At 36.5% G+C, this 19,559-nt stretch overlaps 1 protein-coding gene across 1 annotated transcript in view; it reads right to left on the minus strand.

Moving 5' to 3' along the window:
* szt2 (SZT2 subunit of KICSTOR complex) overlaps positions 1 to 19,559 on the minus strand; it is an 89,739-nt gene that overhangs the window by 36,160 nt on the left and 34,020 nt on the right. Inside the window, exons 42-54 of the mRNA XM_016560919.1 lie at positions 17,707 to 17,781; positions 17,481 to 17,619; positions 15,861 to 15,960; positions 15,585 to 15,705; positions 13,724 to 13,876; positions 13,523 to 13,625; positions 12,692 to 12,806; positions 12,332 to 12,419; positions 9,762 to 9,880; positions 9,114 to 9,278; positions 8,076 to 8,160; positions 642 to 803; positions 369 to 560 (exon numbers count right to left, since the gene is read on the minus strand). Coding sequence (XP_016416405.1) covers positions 369 to 560; positions 642 to 803; positions 8,076 to 8,160; positions 9,114 to 9,278; positions 9,762 to 9,880; positions 12,332 to 12,419; positions 12,692 to 12,806; positions 13,523 to 13,625; positions 13,724 to 13,876; positions 15,585 to 15,705; positions 15,861 to 15,960; positions 17,481 to 17,619; positions 17,707 to 17,781 — 1,617 coding nt within the window. The remainder of the gene's footprint in view (positions 1 to 368; positions 561 to 641; positions 804 to 8,075; positions 8,161 to 9,113; positions 9,279 to 9,761; positions 9,881 to 12,331; positions 12,420 to 12,691; positions 12,807 to 13,522; positions 13,626 to 13,723; positions 13,877 to 15,584; positions 15,706 to 15,860; positions 15,961 to 17,480; positions 17,620 to 17,706; positions 17,782 to 19,559) is intronic.

Consider the following 19,559-nt stretch of genomic DNA (forward strand, 5'->3'; position numbering starts at 1 on the left):
TCATTCTTTCTGTTTTCGTTAAGTGGACGCACATAACATCTAAGTCGCTTGTTCTTGTTATTTTTCTTTGCCACTGAATAGATCAATGCTACTGCCAGATGTTTACGAAACTGTTCTTCTCTCACAGCCGCCATCGTTGTTGTTTTTAGGGGGTACACGCGGGCGGCGAGACACATGTTTACAACCCCGCCTCCAGCAGCGCGGGGGTGTCGGAATGTTCGAAAACAGTATACCGTCGCTTAGCCTTTTCGAACTTCTTTTTGCCCTCAAACAAAGAACGAAAAAGAACTTCTTTTGAAGTATATCAGGAGCTGTCAATCTCCAAAATGCATCATAACAGTAGTTCATACATTGCATGAGCTGCTCACCTGTGCTCTCGTCCCGCTGGGCGGCTGCAGGAAGGCAGAAGGTGTCCAGACACAACGGGTTTGGCAGCACGCGCATCTCCATAAGGATGTCGCAGAGGGCATGGCGTAGAGCCACCCGGAGCCGGTCGGTCAGCTGCAGCGGGCTGATGTTACCCTGCTCCCACACGTCGAAGCGCACACACACGGCTGCACCTGCGCACAGGCGTCCCAGAGCTCACACACACCTCACACACCGCTACTGTAAACACTGTGTGTTTGCTAAAGCATCCCAACCTGAGCTCTGGCTGACGACAGTCGTCAAGGCCTCGAACTGGTCCGGCTGGAGGGAGATGCTGGAGACGTCTCCTCTGAGAGCCGGGCCGCTGCCATCCTGAGCGGGAACCTGCAGCGCGCAGCCTTTAGCATCCACGAACGACAGCGCGATGCAGGCGATACCTGGGGAGAGCAGGGTTAGAGGAGAGAGTGATGGAGAACAGAACTAAACGAGCTCGACAGAACTGAATGATGCAAACAATGATGCAAAACTCACATGAAAGCAATAAATTCTGCTAGAGATGCATGCTCATATGTCTCTTCAAACAAAGCCACTTCTACGCTCAGGGGGTTGATTTAAAACCAAAAGATTTTTTAATTGAAGGTCACATTAAATCGTTTTTTTTATCTTCATTTACTTTGCTTCTTTTTCAAATGCCTTTTGTATACAAGTCTGATTACCTCGACAGCCTTGCAATCATACATTTTTTAAACTATAATCATTTTATTTAAAGCAACAGATTTTTTTTCTTTAATATAAAGGTAATATTAAATATGTCTTTTATGTATTTAACATCTTTATAAATTATGTTTCTTCTTTTTAAATGGATTTTATGTACAGATCCAATTATCCTTGATAAAAACACAACCTTTCAATCATAAAATATGAAAATAAATCATTAAAAAATACATTTTTGAAACGATGATGATAAAAAAGTTAAATAAACCATTTCAATATTTATTATTTAAAAATGTATTTAATTTTTACAAAAACTATGCTGTCTTTTACAAAAGATTTTTCCCCAAGTTATTAACTTGTTCACAAAAATATAAGATATGTGAGAAGAACTAAATTAAAAAGAAATCCAATTAAATATCTGTGAAGAACATTTTTTCTTTGGTGTAATTTCTAATCAAGCTGTAGTTTATGCAAAAAGTATAAAAATGTCATTAAATTGTGTTTATTTAGGACACACACAACTGCTAGCTATGAAAATACTGACTGATTCTATTCAAAACATGTCATTTCCACACAGAATATTATAAAGCACAATACAGCATTTGAGATGTGGTGAAAATGACATGGTCGTGGAAATGATCATGATTTGCAAAAACAAAGAGAAGACAAAAATGACAGAATTCCTCTGTAATTTATCTGTATACAATGTTGGACATTGTTAATATGCAAATAAAATAAACAAATTAAGGCAGTTGACACTGACAGAGATTTGCAGCGACAAACACCTATTTTCATTGAGAGCTGGGGATTTTGACAAATGACAGAAGCCACTGGCGATGCAACAAAGCGGCGTTGTTATTATTAACTAAAATAAAAAAAATCTTTAAAATATTTTTTGTGACTGAAATAAAATAAAAAATAAACTAATTTAAGAATAAACATAAGATGAAAAACTTAAAAGAAAAAATGAAATAAATAAATAAATGTTGCCTTGGCAATTAACTAAAATAAAAATTACTAAAAACTAAAACAAAAAAAAAAGCTAAATAGAAATATTAAAAAAAGGACTAAAGGATATACAATTAAAACTAAAATTAAACTAATATTAAAATGAATTTTTATCCCACTGTCAAAGCAAACATATAAAGTGTGTTTTAAGAGAGTTTATTTTCTGAAGGTCCACAAGGCTGAACATTCCCATACTTGAAGAAACACCCATATGCAGCCTTAAATTATCTAAACACAACGATATTTCAGAAAACAATGCCTCTACTTGAGTACGCACTCTCATAAATCCTTTAAATGGGTTTTTATGCCGTTGTATTGACTCGGTTATGCTGTTTACAGCATGAAGCCAGGAGGCCTTGGGAAGCCACGGCTCTGATAAGCGCAGAAAGAGAGAGATTTCCATCATTACATTGTCAGAGATCGATGGCGCCTTCGCTCCAGTGGTTGTGGCTATAAAAAAGCCTCGCAAACAGTGCGGCGGTCGCATTAAAAGGCATTAGCAGCAAACAGTGGAGCGCGAGCGGGGATTTATCCAGCTGGTTGTATTAGCGCATGCCGTTAGCGGTTTGAGGCGTGATCGATGTGTGTGTGTGTGTGCCAGATTTCAGATACTAATGCACCGCACACAATCACCTGAAATAAATGTGCATCTGTGCTCTCACATGCTAAAGTGTGCATGCATTTTGCATTAATGTGGATGCATGCATGAAAGTGTGTGTTCAGTCTGAAACATAAGCTACATAAGTACATGAGCTTAAACGCTTCCATCCAAGCAAGCTCAATTTCATGCATGGTGTTTTTGAAATACGTCAGACTGCGATTCATAATGCAACGCAAGTACGTGTTGCTTTCAGAGCAGTGCCAATCAATGAGCGGCTTCTCAGCATCGTGGCCTCTCATCTAAGAACTCCATTTGCAGTGATCTTTTAAGTGCACTTGATGAGGTGTGATGTGGCGTGGCGTGAGCCGCGCGGCCCCTGCGCTCCAGAGAGACTGCATGAGGACAGAGAGAAGGGCCCTTCAGTCTCTGCTGGACTCTGGAGCTTTAGACAGACAGATAGAGTGATCACGGAAGTCACGTTCTGATTTATAGGCAATTTAATGCTGCTTGCAAAACTCACTCCACAATATTTGACTTTTTTTCTGGTCAAGTGATAAATAATTAGCTAGATGCTACTGTTTATCACTACATTTTCAAACATGCTCTATATAATTTATGGGGGTTGCTTTAAAAACCTCTCTGGTTTAAAAATCTAAAGGCGTCATATTCAGATTTCAGACTAGAATTAAGATTAAATGTAAAAAAAAAAATTATCTTGCATACAAATAACACCTATTTCTCTTTAAGCCCCAACAGCATATCAATTTCTGATTAACGTTGGAACTTGGAAGCTAATAATTATTAGTCATAATTAAGACATAATTGTGAATTTTAACGGTCTAAATTCAGTTTGTTCATTAAGAATAATGATAAAGGGTTACACTTTATTTTAAGGTGTCTTTGTTACAGTGTAATTCTACATTTAAGTACTGAGTAATATTAATTAACTACATGTACTTACTATATGGTTAGGGTTAGGATTAGGGTTTGGCTGAAGCTAATAATTATGTCATAATTAAGACATAATTGTGAATTTTAACGGTCTAAATTCAGTTTGTTCATTAAGAATAATGATAAAGGGTTACACTTTATTTTAAGGTGTCTTTGTTACAGTGTAATTCTACATTTAAGTACTGAGTAATATTAATTAACTACATGTACTTCAGTCTCTGCTGGACTCTGGAGCTTTAGACAGACAGATAGAGTGATCACGGAAGTCACGTTCTGATTTATAATGATGGCGGTCAGCGGCAGAGAGTGTGAATGAGATGATTTTACACTCTGAAGTGCCTGAATACAGACGATCTGATCCCTTATTATACACTGCACAAAATTATCATTTTATCTGTCCGTTGCAATGAGAGATGTTCAAAAAAGAGAATATACTTAAGACAATGCATGCAATTTTACAGGAAAATACTCTTTTTTGTGTGTCACCTTAAATTTCTGTTGAAAAATCAGTAAAAGTGTCTGAATTACTTAATACAGCAAATAACCAAAATGTATTAATAAATAGTTTCTATGTTCATTTCTACATGCTACTGATGTGTGTTGTCGTTAAAAGTTATATACCTCAACATGGACCCTTTTCACAAGACTGTGATGACTCGTTTAACGGTCATCAGCATCGTAAATCCTCCAAAGTTTTTCATATTAAAGTTTGCAAGGTTTACGAGGAGACAGATTTTGTGCAACTAAAGTGCATTTCCCATTATTCTCTGTGGCAGCACAAAATGATAAAATACACAAATATATCATCAATTACACTTCTAATGCACATCCTCATTATGCTGAATAAGTGCTTAAAAGCTCTTTATCATTAAGTTAAAAAGAGGGACAGAAATATAAAATTGCCCAGCATATCCATTTTTTTGTTAGCAGTATATTAGTATTCAAGTTTGATACAGTAGTCGGTGTTAAAAAACATTATTTGTAACAGATTAATAGTGGTTTAAATAAATCAACAAAAATAAGCTTCACAGTCATCTAACAATTTGAAATTCTGAGTTACATTATCCTCCCCAACACTGCTGAGAGAGATGAAGATGATGAAAATGGAAGGAAAATTTAAAATTTAAATGTAAATGAAACTCCAGTGTTGTTGCTGTTAACTTAACCTAAAACTAAAACATTTTCCTTTAATTGAAACAAAGCTGTAATTAAATGTTAAAATTAGATTAGAATTTTAAATAAAACATTTAAAAGACAATTAGAAATGTTGCCTTGGCAACTAACAAATGAAAAAGTACTAAAATTACAACTAAAACTGAACAAAAATGAATATAGCTAAATAGAAATATTACAAAAACCTAATCAAAATAACAAAAGCACAAAACAAAATTACTAAAAAATAAAGTCAAATTAAAATGAAAACTAAAAAAATTTATTACATTTTTAATAAATATATAATTTATTAAAAATATAAATAATATTAGTAACAGTAAATAACACTAATTAATGTACTTGTGTAGTAGGGTATGTTTTGAGTCATACCAGGACATATGAAGGCGTGTGGGAAACTCAGACCCATTTCATACCCACACTGCACTGGTCGGGCTGATAATATTGAACATTTTGAATTGAACTGAATATTGAACATCTCACTGAAGTCCTGCCAACTGGCTGCCTTTCAAAACCCCGGAGGAGCTGCTGAGACCTCACAGGAGCTGATATTACTGATCCTGCATCAATGAACCCACAAGGAGACGATTCCAGGAGCCACAAAGCCCTTTATTTACATTCTGATGAAGTGCATGAGCAGTAATGGTGGAGAGCATCCTGTAATGTTCCTTTTAATAGCAGGTGCATTAGGAGATCTTCAGCAGCAGCTCTGGCAGGTATTTGGGTGGACTGTCAGTTCATTAGTGGTCGGGAAAGCGGGGAAGAGGAACCCTGTGGCTCCAGGCCGGAGCTGCTACTGCTTGCACTGTCTCCACCTGACAATTATCTCTCTGCAGTTTGGGATCAAGTCATATTAGGACCCTAAGAGGCTTGTTAAACACCCTTCACGTTAATGAGACAGACCTGAAGCGTCCCCTCCACAGCTCTAAAAATACTCAAACTTCCCACTTGTACTTTATATTTATAAACTCCACATGCACCCAAAGGAGTGTTAAAAAACTCGGTTTGAAAACCTGAAGGGGTCGGATGCAGATTTCAGAATTGATTTCAAATTAAATATCAGCTTTAAAGCCCAAATTCAAACTGTAACGTAATTTTGCACTTAAAGTTCTACGCCTATTTTTATTTACCCCCGACAGCATGTCAATTAAAGAATAATGGCAGAAGACGATTGTTATTAGTCATAATAGAACAACTTTTTTCAAAAATGATTTTTCACTATTATTTACTACAGGACCTGCATTTTAAGGTGTTTTAAATAAAAGATTTTTGCTATAAAAGACAACAACTTTGTGCATCAAAACCACTCATTTCCTGGCAAAAAAACAACACGAAACAGAATTCAGCAACAGCTGAATGTAACAATTTGACAAAACAAATGTGTCAGTCTATGAGTAACAGCCACAAAATAAACTTCATTGCATAAAATAAGTATAATGAACTACGCAAAAAGCATTTAGAACGTCTCTAGCACGTTTTATAATTACCCAACTCAAACATAGTTCCCCGGTTATGCATGATATCACATCCGTCAAAAACTTAGGATGGCTGTCGGTTGAAATATTAAAACTAAAATGGGCATCAATCACTTCACTGACTGCTTGCCGGCTAAGAAATAAATAATTATTGCCTTACTATTCATCTGTTTTCAAATCCACATTCTCAAAACTAAATTTAAATATCACAACATTGATGTCTGTCAAAGAATAACATGCACAATACACAGCAGTATTTACGAGAAGCCAGCAGAGGACCAGGGAGTACATACAATTCCTGAATAACCCACACTACTTGATGTTTTGATTATGTCATCTCTTTCTAAGAAGAAGCAGAAAATGCCGGCCTGAGCAGCTTCAACGTGCTGTCTGTCAGAGATGATAACTTACCTAATACAAGCTAGTATAAATTTGTTCTTTGTTCGCTGAAATTGAATCTGAATGATCGGGGAACTGAGTGAAATACTTCACACTGCATGCTAAAGAGAATAAATGCCAAATCAATTAAAACGCCAGGTTTCTGTACATGACATTTTGACGGACATTGTCTTTAATGCACAAACTTTGCACTCTGATTCTGACAATTCTGATTTGAATATTTTCAATAATTTTCTATTCTTGACTGATCTTTTTTTTCCATAATTTTGGCAAAAGATGAACTGTTAAATGAGTGATCTTGAGTCATTATTTGTCATGTGAAATCAGACAGAAATGTGATCTGCTTTTTAATCAGTGTAAAAGGCTGTTTCACTGAGCGCGATGCGAAAAAGCAAAGTGAAACGCGACGAACGTTGCTTTCACACCGAGCGCGAAACGATTAATCGCCTTCTGCTAATTCACGCCTGCACGCTAGGTGGCGCTGACCAGCAATGCATTTTTCCTCATGTAGCCTATGTATCTCATATATGGCTTTTACATCGTCCACTGCTTAATATACAGCATTAAATTAAGATCAATAACTTTTGGTTCTTCATCAGAAACACAAACTATCCATAATGCTTACAAAATATAATTAGAGGTACAATTAGCATCAAGCTACATTTCAAAATGTATGTAATTAATGTTTTTGTTCAAACAGAGCTGCATAAAAACAAACAGAAAATATATCATATGAATATAAATATAAATATATCTCTATGTTCAGACACCATCGACAACAACATCTCGACATCCATATTCTTTGTATGTTGGTTGAAAGTCCTCTACTTCTGTGTTTTTACGCTCGTGCTCAATACAGTCTTCTGAGCTTTTAGCGCCACCGCGTCGACCTTTTGGGTAACAGCAGTTCCTCTGGCCACGTGACGTAATGCTCAAATCTTATTGGATGGCCTGTGTTTTCGAAGCTTTGCGAAACTGAAAAGATTCGTCGGACTGGTAAAAAAAAAAAAAAACATTCGCATTTTCGGTGCGCAAATGTTTGCGGTCTATGTGGAAGCATCCATAGGAATCTGTTGTTTTATTCCAGAGCGTCATCGCGTCTGATTTCGCTTTTCTGCGCTCAGTGTGGAAAGGCCTTAAAACAATATGCCACTGACTAGTCAGCAAATCTAGCAAGATGGAGAGAAACGACCAACATACTGACTGAAGAAAGAAATAGAACTCACTAAATAATTTCTGCAAAGTAAACAAGCAAAGTGTGTATAATTCAGGAGCTCAGGAGTGAGATTTAGAAGCCCGTAAATAAGTCACAGTGAGATGCAAATTCAACCTCAGAAAATAAGAGATGAGGATGATGAGTTAGGAGAATATACAAATATAAGTCTCTTTACCTTTGCCTCCTGTGCCCTGGCCTCCAGGTTTATTGTACAGGTAGATGTCATGATCGGGCAGCTCGCTGCTCAAATGGAAGTAATGCTAACAAGAGTGAGAAACAAAGAAAATGGATTTATGGAGAATGATCGTTTTAAAAAGATTTTTTGATTTTGTTTATATCTTCATAATAACTCTAATTTCAAGTAGGAATGCACAATATATTGATTTTTCATTGTTACTGGTCTGATTAAGATGGTACTGGAAACAAAACTGTTAAATGTTGATATATGCCAGTTTGCAAAAGGCTAAATACAGACATATTGTGATTATAATCACCTGTTTTCCATTATTCAAGAAACCACCATGATTATTGTGCACTTTAAATTCTAATTATATATTGGCTTCCAAAAAAAAGGGACATGCAAGCGACTACAGACATGCAATGAAGTGTGTGTTTTTGTCTTTCCTCCTGGTGCAGTAGTGCATTATGGGAGCTCTCTAAATGAACTCTCAGTGACCTGTTAAACCAAACCGCACTTACAGAGCATGAAAGTATAAACGCATTTGCAGAGCCCTACTGCGGTCATGCTTTATCTGTGGTGCTTCGCACTCACATGGAAATATAAATGGCTTATTGCAAACCAATTTTTTTAATTTTCTGAATATTTACGTAATCAGCAATATTTTTGGGCAATGGATTTCATCAGACCATTTTAAAATGATTTGGGAAGGTGATTAAGACAAAAATATATTTCACTTGAAAAAAAACAACAACTATTTTTATTATTTTCATTATAACTTACTTTACCCCTGTGCAATATTTGTCTTAAGTCTTAAAAGAAATCATATTTAAATGTTTTGGTGTGAATTTTCAGTTGTATTTTGCAACTCTATTTTTGTTTAAACCAGGCAAAATTTTAATTAAATTCAAATTTTGTAAATTTGTATAGATTTTTATTAAGAACCTACAACAGAGCTTCTCTGATTTAAACATGTGACCATCTCTATGAACAGAAAGCACAGGGAAAGTGGTCCGTCTGTCTGTCGGCCGGTACCTTAAAGTGGTGCTCCATGTTGCTGTCAGTGTATTTGGGGATGTGGAGGAAGATGAGGAGGTTCTGACGGAGGTAGTGAGCCACCGCCTGGATCCACGGCACACAGTACTGCGGCAGACAGAACACCATCACCTCTGTCGCCGGAGAGCTGGGAGGCTGAATGAACTGAGACAAAGAGGAAAAAATTACGTGCAATAACCAAAAATCATCTCCACAGTCTATTATCCAACCATTAATTAATCTCAGACGACACACCCGCTGCCGCCCACAGAAGAAAAATGAGAAAAACAGAGACCAAGCCTTCAGATGCTTTGGTTCTGGATGCATTTCAGTGATATTTCAAAAAATCTTCAATAAAGACTTCTAAACCAACTCGCTCTGAGATGAATCACAACATTAGAAGCTTTGATTAAAAATATTTAAAAATCAGAAAAAAAGGCACCAATTTCACACAGCTTCAGAAGACTTGAAATACAGCCCATGAGTTGTATTTTATGATACTTTTATGTCAATTTTTTCCACAAATGTCTGTCTCTGCATAGGGTGGGCAAATATAATTCATCTGCTTAATCTGCACTGAACAACCTGCGGCGAAAGAACAAGTCTGTCACAGACAAAAGATGGTCAAAGAAGAGAAAGCGAAATCACCTCCACATCTGCAGGCGTCAGTTTGCAGTTTCTGACCAGCATGACCGTAATAATGTCCAGCGTGGCCTCGTCCAGACGCTTCCTCAAAACCTTCACCAGTTCATCAGAGATCTCTGGACCTGCCCATCACAGAGCATCACACTTCAAAATATGACACAATATGGAAGTACAATAGTTCACAGATAGCAAGCCGTTTCATTTTGACTAAGTCTCCCGAGCAGGTGCTGAAATCCCTCAGAGCTGCTCGCTAAACCCAGAAAAGTCCCAACCAATTATAAATATGCATTTAAAAACAAACTGATGAAACTGGAAAAGATTTCCCTGGCTACACTTTGGGAGTGAAGTAACACATTTGCATGAAAAGAAATGACTCCTGGCCCTGATAACAGCAGGATGAATGCAGAGCAACAGCGCCTCCTGCCAGCTGCTGATGATACTGCAGGTGGTGCTGGAGAATCCTGAGAGTTTAACTCTGCTAAAAATCAATGCTGTTGTTTATTGGTGGCTTAAAAATTTATTTCACTGTTTATCTAAATATTTGCTGCATGCTCAACATACATCTCCAGACAAAACTTTGGGCGAACAGCTGAATTTACTGTATATACAGTAAAATGACATGAGAAATCTATATACAAATATATATATATATATATACATACACACAGTGTTGGGGAAAGTATTTTTAAAAGTAATGCATTACTCCATTTAAAAAAGTAACTAATTGCATTACTTAGTTACTTTTTATTTAAAGTAATGAAAAACGTTACTTTTGTGATAGTTTTTGTCACCTGGGCTGGAGAAATATATATATAAATATATATATATATATATATATACATACACACAGTGTTGGGGAAAGTATTTTTAAAAGTAATGCATTACTCCATTTAAAAAAGTAACTAATTGCATTACTTAGTTACTTTTTATTTAAAGTAATGCAAAACGTTACTTTTGTGATAGTTTTTGTCACCTGGGCTGGGCTTGCTTGTTTTTGTTTAATAACAAAAACCCCAAATGTTATATTTTTTGGCAACTGTAAAGGGCCTTTCACACCAAAAGTGAAATGAATAAGCCTCTTCCTCTGCACCTCACTCCCAGTTTCTCTAAACGCAGGGACAGGAGGGATGTCAGTCAATAAATGCCAAAACAAAGTAACTTGCATTACTTATTTGTAAGAGTAACTCCGATATTTCATTGTAAATTTAAAAGTAATTCGCTACTTTACCAGTTACTTGAAAAAAGTAAGTCTGATAATTTTACCTTGCATTTGGATTTTTTCCTTCTTTCACCCAAATATAATGCATGGGCCTTTTATGCAATATTTGGCAATACAAATTACAATAATAAAAAATAAAACACACTTTATGGTGTAACATGTTTTAGTCACTATGTTGCATGTTAATATGTGTTATAATTTACTGTTCTTCTTTCGGCTTCTCCCAATTAAGGGTCGCTACAGCAGATAACCCGTCTCCATTTTGCTCTGTCCTCTAATTTTCCTATTATTTTAAATTGTGCAAAATAGTCATAGCAAAGAGTCGATATGGGCTGATTTATTCAACATTTGTTCCCCAAAATTAAAAGGAAGGCAGAATTGTCAGCCGTTTACACATGACTCATTCTTGCTTTCATTCTCTGCTTTTTTTATTTTTTTTTATTTAGACGGATGTCCTTGGTCGTTGTGCTGTGTCTTGCAGCTTTTTCAACATATTGCACTATGAACGACACGTATTCAAGAAGCTGTGTAAAGTTTAAACTTCTAAAAACGCATCTTAAAGGTGCTGTATGTAATTTTTTGACTGCAGTAATGCATAAAAATACCTTAATATGTTTGCAGATATTTAAGAAACATGCTTGATATTTAAGATCACATACTTGTTTTTCTGAAAAACTATGCTACAGCCGGTTATTCCACTTTGAAATGTGCGTTGTGTCAGAATGTCTGTTTTTGTTTTGGTCAGTGTGATTCTGCCCACTGCCAATTTACCCAATAGTATTCGACACCCAGGGTTGCCAGGTTGCAGAAAACCCAGCATACTGCAGCCATGGAATCCAACAAATGAACTGGGTTAGAGATCGCAGATTCTTAAAAGCCTTGGCATCCATCAAAAAATCTTTATGACCAGAGAAATATTAAAATGCGGATAAATCAACTCATCAACTTACAGTGTAAGGCTCATCACCTTCTGTTGTCAGTAGCGCTTGTTCCTGTTGTGTGACTTAAATCTGGCAACCCTCATAAGCATTGAGTCTGAGGAGGAGGGGGCGGGAGAAACAACTCTCTGCAAAATTTTTAATGTGGACTGCAGTACCCATGTCAACCTCTAGCTGTCAATATTACAAACTGCACCTTTAAGATCTCTGCGCTCTATTATATTGAGTTGAGCTATATTCAGCTGCTTACAAATGCAAGAAGTGGTCTGAACTTAATGGTTCCTTATTCGTTTTTCTTTCAGTAAGTGTGGCTGGTGTAGTGGTGTAACATCCCTCACAGAAACCAATGCACTTCATTCATCTTTTTTTTCGTCGTGGTACTGTGAGAAACATTTATCCATCTCTCTCTCTCTCACCTGCGGTCCCTACGCCATGCACCTGCAGCAAAATGTGTTTGTCCACCAGTCCAACCGGCCTTGAGCCTTCCAGAGAAGAGCGTGATGCCTGTGTACATGATACATATCATCACACACTCACATAAAACATAACACGCATCACATCAGGGCTCAAGGGAGCACGTTCTACGACTGCTTTTCAGGCTATAAACACATAATTGCTCACATCTCCCATTTCTATAACTCGTCCCGTCAGGATGAAGCTCATAAATGGTGTAAATACAAGGACAAGTCACTCTGGAAGGCGATCTGAGCCCTAATGGCTCCTGAGGGCTCTGGTTTCCTAAAGCGTAATGAGAAGTGACAGTATGTGAATGTTACCGTGAGGTCCTCAGAGCCCAGCGGCTCCTGGCTGCGAGCCAGACCGACAGAGCGCGACACGTGCACGTTTCCATCCAAATCACTGTACTTCCCTGCCTGAGACGTCTCGGAGAGTCTGTGGAGACGGACAGAAGGGACGAGGAGGTCAAGAACATGAAAAGAATTCAAATACATTCCAGCGAGACTGGAGGAGAGAAGCCACAGATGGAGAAATTAAAGAGATATTATAGTGGCAGACAGATATGAAACACATTTTCTGCTTTCAATTATTTCTGAGTGACCTACAAGTAAATATTGTGCAAAAAATATTAGTTGGGTATGGTAATAATAAATATTTGTGAATGTGTATACATATAAATTATAATGTGCCTGTGTATAGGCATTATATCAGTCGTCGAGATTTAGTGAAGTTCCTTTGAAATAGCAGCTTAATGAACTTAACTAAAAGTGTCTAATTAAATTGAGGATGATTAAGACAACAAGATCTTTTTAAAGGAGATGATGACAGAATTTATTTGGCAATCAGACCTGGATTTATCTTGCACAAAACAATAAGGATCGGGTGATAAAACAATGAATTAGGTAATAAATCTACAAATAAAAGAAACAAAAACCAGATAACACTATTGATTCAAAATTTGGGTTAGTAAATTATAATTTTTAAAAAATAAATTCATACTTTATTTTAGTTCATGCACACCCTGGGAATTGAACCCCTGACATTGGTGTTGGAAGCAACTCTTGTTTACTCTGCTCCTCAGATACCAGCATCATTCACTGAAAAGCTCATATTGGTCAATAATATGAAGAAACGCCGAGCTTGTGACTCACCGGAGGTAGAACACAGATTTGGTGGTGCGCTCCTGATAAACAAACATGTTTTTGCGGTTTACCACACAGAAAGCGTTTAGAACGGAGCGCAGAGCCTGGATAGCTGAAAGGACCAGAGAAAATACAAGCTTAGCAGTTTTTCAAAGTAAAAACATGTTTCCATGAGGAGCCACCTGATTGGTCCGCTGTGGTGTCACTCACCCCGGGACACGCCCATGTTGGGCCCCATTTTTAGGCGCGGGTGAATGTAAATAACGGTGCTCCAGACCACGTCACAGGCGAAGTAACCCGGGATGAACTGCATGGTGGCGGCAAGGTAGTCCCGCGGCTGATAGCTCTCGTCTGGATTGTAGTCTGAGGTGGAAAAAAGGTATAATTATGGGGATAAGAGTTTCATTTTAGCAACTTCATAACAAAAGGGAGATTAGCAGGATTAGCTGAACTCAACAGGCCCGCAGAGCACCTCAAGTTGTACGATACAGATGAAGCATTTGAGCATTCATCTCGGTGGTCGACCGGATCCAATTCATTTGCACAGTCTGAGGCAGAACGATGAGGACATTAGTGCGCTAATTCACGCTAAACAGCAGTTATAAAATTGTAGTCAATGAGGCTAGTGCTCAGACTCATACTGCTGTCTCATTATCACCACCCTTGAATTGACCTTCCCGATGGGTTTTTGAGTGAGAGTCTGTGTTTGTTTGCATTAGTGTAGATCGTGCTGCATTTTACAGCAGCTTAATCAGGTTTTATTAAATCTGCACTGCATATCAAGAGTGCAACAATATCAGCAGTTTTCAATTAAACACAGCCATCCGCACGGTGTGGGTCTGGCTGAGCACAGGGCTGCACGATTCATTCAAATAAAACTGAAATCAAGATATGGCTTTGTGCTGTTATCACACATGCTGCAATTTAATTAAAAAGACTGCAAAAATTATTTTCATCTTGTTTTCCAGTACAAATATATAAATATTCTTAAATCAGTTAACATAAGATACTAAGTCTTGTGCATCTTCTGCATCAAAATTAAGCAAATTTTAATGCCTAAAACAATAGCCAATGGGATCAGAAAAATCCAACTGATTTAAGTTCAAGTATTTTTTTTTTTTGTTTGTTTTTTTATATGATTGGCAGATAGTTTTTCTTGTTTTAAGCAAAAACTTACTTAAATTTTATTTTGATAAGAATGTTTATATTAGATATATTTGTGCTGAAAAAAAATTTTTTTTTGCAATGCAGGAGTTCGGGTCTCGTCTTGGGTCAATGTGTTTCGAGATATATAATCAGAAACGCTTTTAACCAGCTAAAATAATTTCCTTATTTTCAAACATTAAAACATCAAGCTTTTAAAGCAGCAATAAATATTGCAACATTCACTGCTGTACTGTCAAATAAATTATTTTACAAATATTTTAAATATTAGATTTTTTTATTTTGCAGTAAAGTAGTACAATCTTAATATTTCTTATTTCTTATCTTGATATATTTCCACAATTTTTTTGGCAAATCTGTTTTTTTAAACTTTAGTTTCAGAGCGATAAAAAATATAACTAAATAAGTAATTAAATACATACATACAATCTCAATTAGATAATTGACTCTGGCATGTGCATGGATCTGGAGCAATAAGAGTGAAAGAGATCAATATTTCATGCATATGTGTTTTATTTAGTCATTAGAAATAGTAACTCACAGCTATTTAACTTTTAACCTTCAGCATCAGTTTTATTTAGTAATAATCAGTATGGGCTACTCTCCCATCTCATTTGGCATTAAAGACTCCAAATGTGTGATGAAATTAAAAGGAAATGGAAAAGCAAAGCAGACTGAGCTGGAACGTTTGGTTCCATAAGTAAGCTTTTTATATATGAAGATTAATATTTTCGGACAGATTTAGGTCTAGCTATTTTTAAATACGAAAAAACATGCCTACAAGTGATTACAAGAAAATCGCCACTTCCTGTCAAAGAGGTTGCGACCCCTGCTCTGGCATGCATATGGCTGCTGCATGCAGAAAGAGTGTGTGTCAGTCATTCGGCGGTGGCATTAAGTACTGTACCGTCTGAGTTGGTCATCCTGGGCCTGTAGAGCGACTCGTGCTTCCAGATGTCCTCTTCGCTCTCAGCCACTAAGAGAGAGTGGCACACGCGACTGTCATGCAAGTCCTGCAGTAGGAGGCGCTGTGGAGAAAGTCAAGGGAGGTTAAACAGTAGAAAAGTGGAAAGCAGCGGTTAAGGATCTGAGGCGATGGCCAGGAGATAGTGGGTCTTTCTGAGCAGAATGAGCTGCAAAATGGACCAGACTTCATGCTGAGAGTGAAAAGGCTGTTCTTTACCTGGTTGACTATTCGGCACATTTCTCCAATCCTCCTCACCACCAGCTGATGAAGACGCAGGTACTCTGGGATCTCCTCCTCTTCCTCTCTGTTAAAACTCCTGCCAACACAACGCTCAAGATTCACAACACTACAAATTGTTTTAACATTCTCAGCTGGAAAATGCAAAACTCAGTTTTGTTTACATGTCTGGGGAAAAGCGTTGCAATTTCAGCTCAAGCTGCTCATTTGTATGCTTCATGTATTTAGAACACAACTGAACACAAAAACTCATTTATAGGCATAAAACTTACAAAAACATGAGGCATATTCAGTTTCCCACTGCCTGAAAGCAACAGGAATTCAAAGCCGCTTAGAATAAATAGTATGAACTTTATTATTAGAGTCTAACAAACAAACAAAATCACTGCACCAGAAAACATCCAAAAAGTCGACATGTGTAAGACACAATAATCCAAAGAGGCAAAAGAAATAATCACATGATCCAAAATAAATTTTTTTGATCATGTGACATATTCAACCGTCATCGATCTCTGTTTTAAAGGAATAGTTCACCCCAAAATAAAAATTTACTGAAAATGTCCTCTCCCTCAGGCCATCCAAGATGTAGATGAGTTTGTTTCTTCATCAGATTTGGAGAAATATAGCATTACATCACTTGCTCACCAATGGCTGATCTCCTCCTCTTCCTCTCTGTTAAAACTCCTGCCAACACAACGCTCAAGATTCACAACACTACAAATTGTTTTAACATTCTCAGCTGGAAAATGCAAAACTCAGTTTTGTTTACATGTCTGGGGAAAAGCGTTGCAATTTCAGCTCAAGCTGCTCATTTGTATGCTTCATGTATTTAGAACACAACTGAACACAAAAACTCATTTATAGGCATAAAACTTACAAAAACATGAGGCATATTTCCATGAACGGGTAACTAAACTCTTTCCATAAATTACAGATTTTTTTTTTTTCATAATAATTTTGGTAACAGCTTTGAAGTCAACAATAAATATTGTAAAATATAATGTAAAATAAAATGTTTTATTTATATATGCATATTTTAAATAATATTATACTAATATTATAATTCAGTAATCAAATGTAATTTAAATTAATAAATGAATAATTATCAAATAACATTTCATTATTTATAATTCATTATTTGTATAATAAGTAAAATAAATTGTTTTTGACCATTTTACATTTTATAAATGTTAAATTATATTTATATGTGTGTGTATTATATATTATATAATGTTAGAAAATAAGTTTTAAAGTATTATTTATAAAATAATTATTTATAAAGCAATATTTTATAAAATAAATAATTTCACTAATTAATAAGTATATAATAATATCAAATAATCAATACATATACATATATATATATATATATATATATATACACCCCTTATATTTTTGGTATACCCTCCTTACCAAAACAACAATCATCCATGTCCACAAAAACTATGAGACAGCGATGAAACCATCTTTCTTACATTGCGATGTTAATCGAGCCTTAAAAAGGTCTACCAGCCAATTCTTTCACTTGCTGATTTTTGCTTGCATTTGGCGCTTTCTGAATGTGAATTTTATAACCTGAGCGTGTCTCTGGAGCAGTACCTGGCATGAGAGAAAACCTCCACTCTGTCCTGATGAATTCTGATGATGAGCCAGAAATCAGGCATGAGCGGCGTCTGTCTCTCCTGCTCATTCATTGTGGGTCCGTCGCACTCAGAATCACTGCTGCCTCCATCATAACCTGACACACACACAGCAGAGAGCAGAGGGACCATGAGGAATGATGACTGTGATGTTTTATCATGCTGTGTGTTGTGTGAAGCCTCACCCAGCATGTCTGAGTCCAGGCTGCCCTGACTGGAGACGACGCTCTGAACTCGACTGGGCCGCAGTTTCCCACTGCCTGAAAGCAACAGGAATTCAAAGCCGCTTAGAATAAATAGTATGAACTTTATTATTAGAGTCTAACAAACAAACAAAATCACTGCACCAGAAAACATCCAAAAAGTCGACATGTGTAAGACACAATAATCCAAAGAGGCAAAAGAAATAATCACATGATCCAAAATAAATTTTTTTGATCATGTGACATATTCAACCGTCATCGATCTCTGTTTTAAAGGAATAGTTCACCCCAAAATAAAAATTTACTGAAAATGTCCTCTCCCTCAGGCCATCCAAGATGTAGATGAGTTTGTTTCTTCATCAGATTTGGAGAAATATAGCATTACATCACTTGCTCACCAATGGCTCCTCATTTGGAGAAATGTAGCATTACATCACTTGCTCACAAGTGGATCCTCTGCAGTGAATGGGTGCCGTCAGAATGAGAGTCCAAACAGCTGATAAAAACATCACAATAATCCACAAGTAATCCACAGCACTCCAGTCCATCAGTTAATGTCTTGTGAAGCCAAAAGAAACAAATCCATCATTAAGACTTTTTAACTTCAGACTTCTGGCCAAAATCCATAATAATGCTTCCTCCAATGAAAAAGTTCATCCCCTGTTGTCTCTCACATCGAAATCCACCCACATATTTGTTAAGATCTGTTTTGGCTTCTAAACGGTGTTTTGATCTGTGCAGATTTCTTTGGCTTCACAAGATGTTAGCTGATGGACTGGAGTGGTGTGGATTACTTGTGGATTATTGTGATGTTTTTATCAGCTGTTTGGACTCTCATTCTGACGGCACCCATTCACTGCAGAGCATCTGTTGCTGAGCAAGTGATGAAATGCTATCTTTCTCCAAATCTGATGAACAAACAAACTCATCTACATCTTGGATGGGCTGAGGGAGAGGACATTTTCAGTAAATTTTCATTTTTGGTTAAACTATTCCTTTATGATGACTCTTGCACATGGCATTGTAATTGGCATTGAAATGCTTCTTTGTTGTCTTTTTCATCCTCATAGTATGCAGGCTTTTTTTTGCAACTTTTCACATAATTAGAGTCCAGTGTTGGGAAGGTTACTTTGGAAATATAATAGGTTACAGATTACGAGTTACCCTATTTAAAATGCAATAAGTAGTGTAACTATTTAAATTACTTTATTAAAGTAATGTAACTGATTGCATTTGATTACTTTTTGATTAGGCTACTTCTAATTTCTACATTTTTCTAAACTGTTAATCATTTTCAAACATGTAAAGCAGGCAGGGTTAACCTTACAGTAGTACTCAACACTGATTACCGTCAGAATTTCAAAATCCTTCATCACTTGAATTAAGATTATAATCATTTAATTTTAAAGCACAGCCACCACAAAATCAGACTTTAGCACCTCTTTTTACTTTGAGATTGTTCTGAGGTAAAATACAGATTTGAAATCATAACAAAATATATAGTTTTATAGCTATGATACTGTTTTTGAAATCAAATCTTTGCACAGCTAGGACAGGAAACACTGGCATCTAACAATAAAAAAAAACATTTAATTAAAAAATATACACAAGCCTAAACTCCTGAAGCATTGGTGTCTCATATTTTAGAGCAGTCAATGCAATTTTGGAAAGAAATCACTCAAATCTGTTTGTGTGTGAAAATATTCCTTTGTAATCGTTAACATTTTCACAAGTAACTGTAATTTAATTACACAATTTTTTTCACACAGTAACTGTAACAGATTGGTTACATTTATTTTGTAATTAAATGACGTAATTCTGTTACATGTAACTAG

This window comes from Sinocyclocheilus rhinocerous, unplaced genomic scaffold (assembly GCF_001515625.1).
Source record: "Sinocyclocheilus rhinocerous isolate Xijiao unplaced genomic scaffold, SAMN03320098_v1.1 scaffold588, whole genome shotgun sequence".
Lineage (NCBI taxonomy): Eukaryota > Metazoa > Chordata > Actinopteri > Cypriniformes > Cyprinidae > Sinocyclocheilus > Sinocyclocheilus rhinocerous.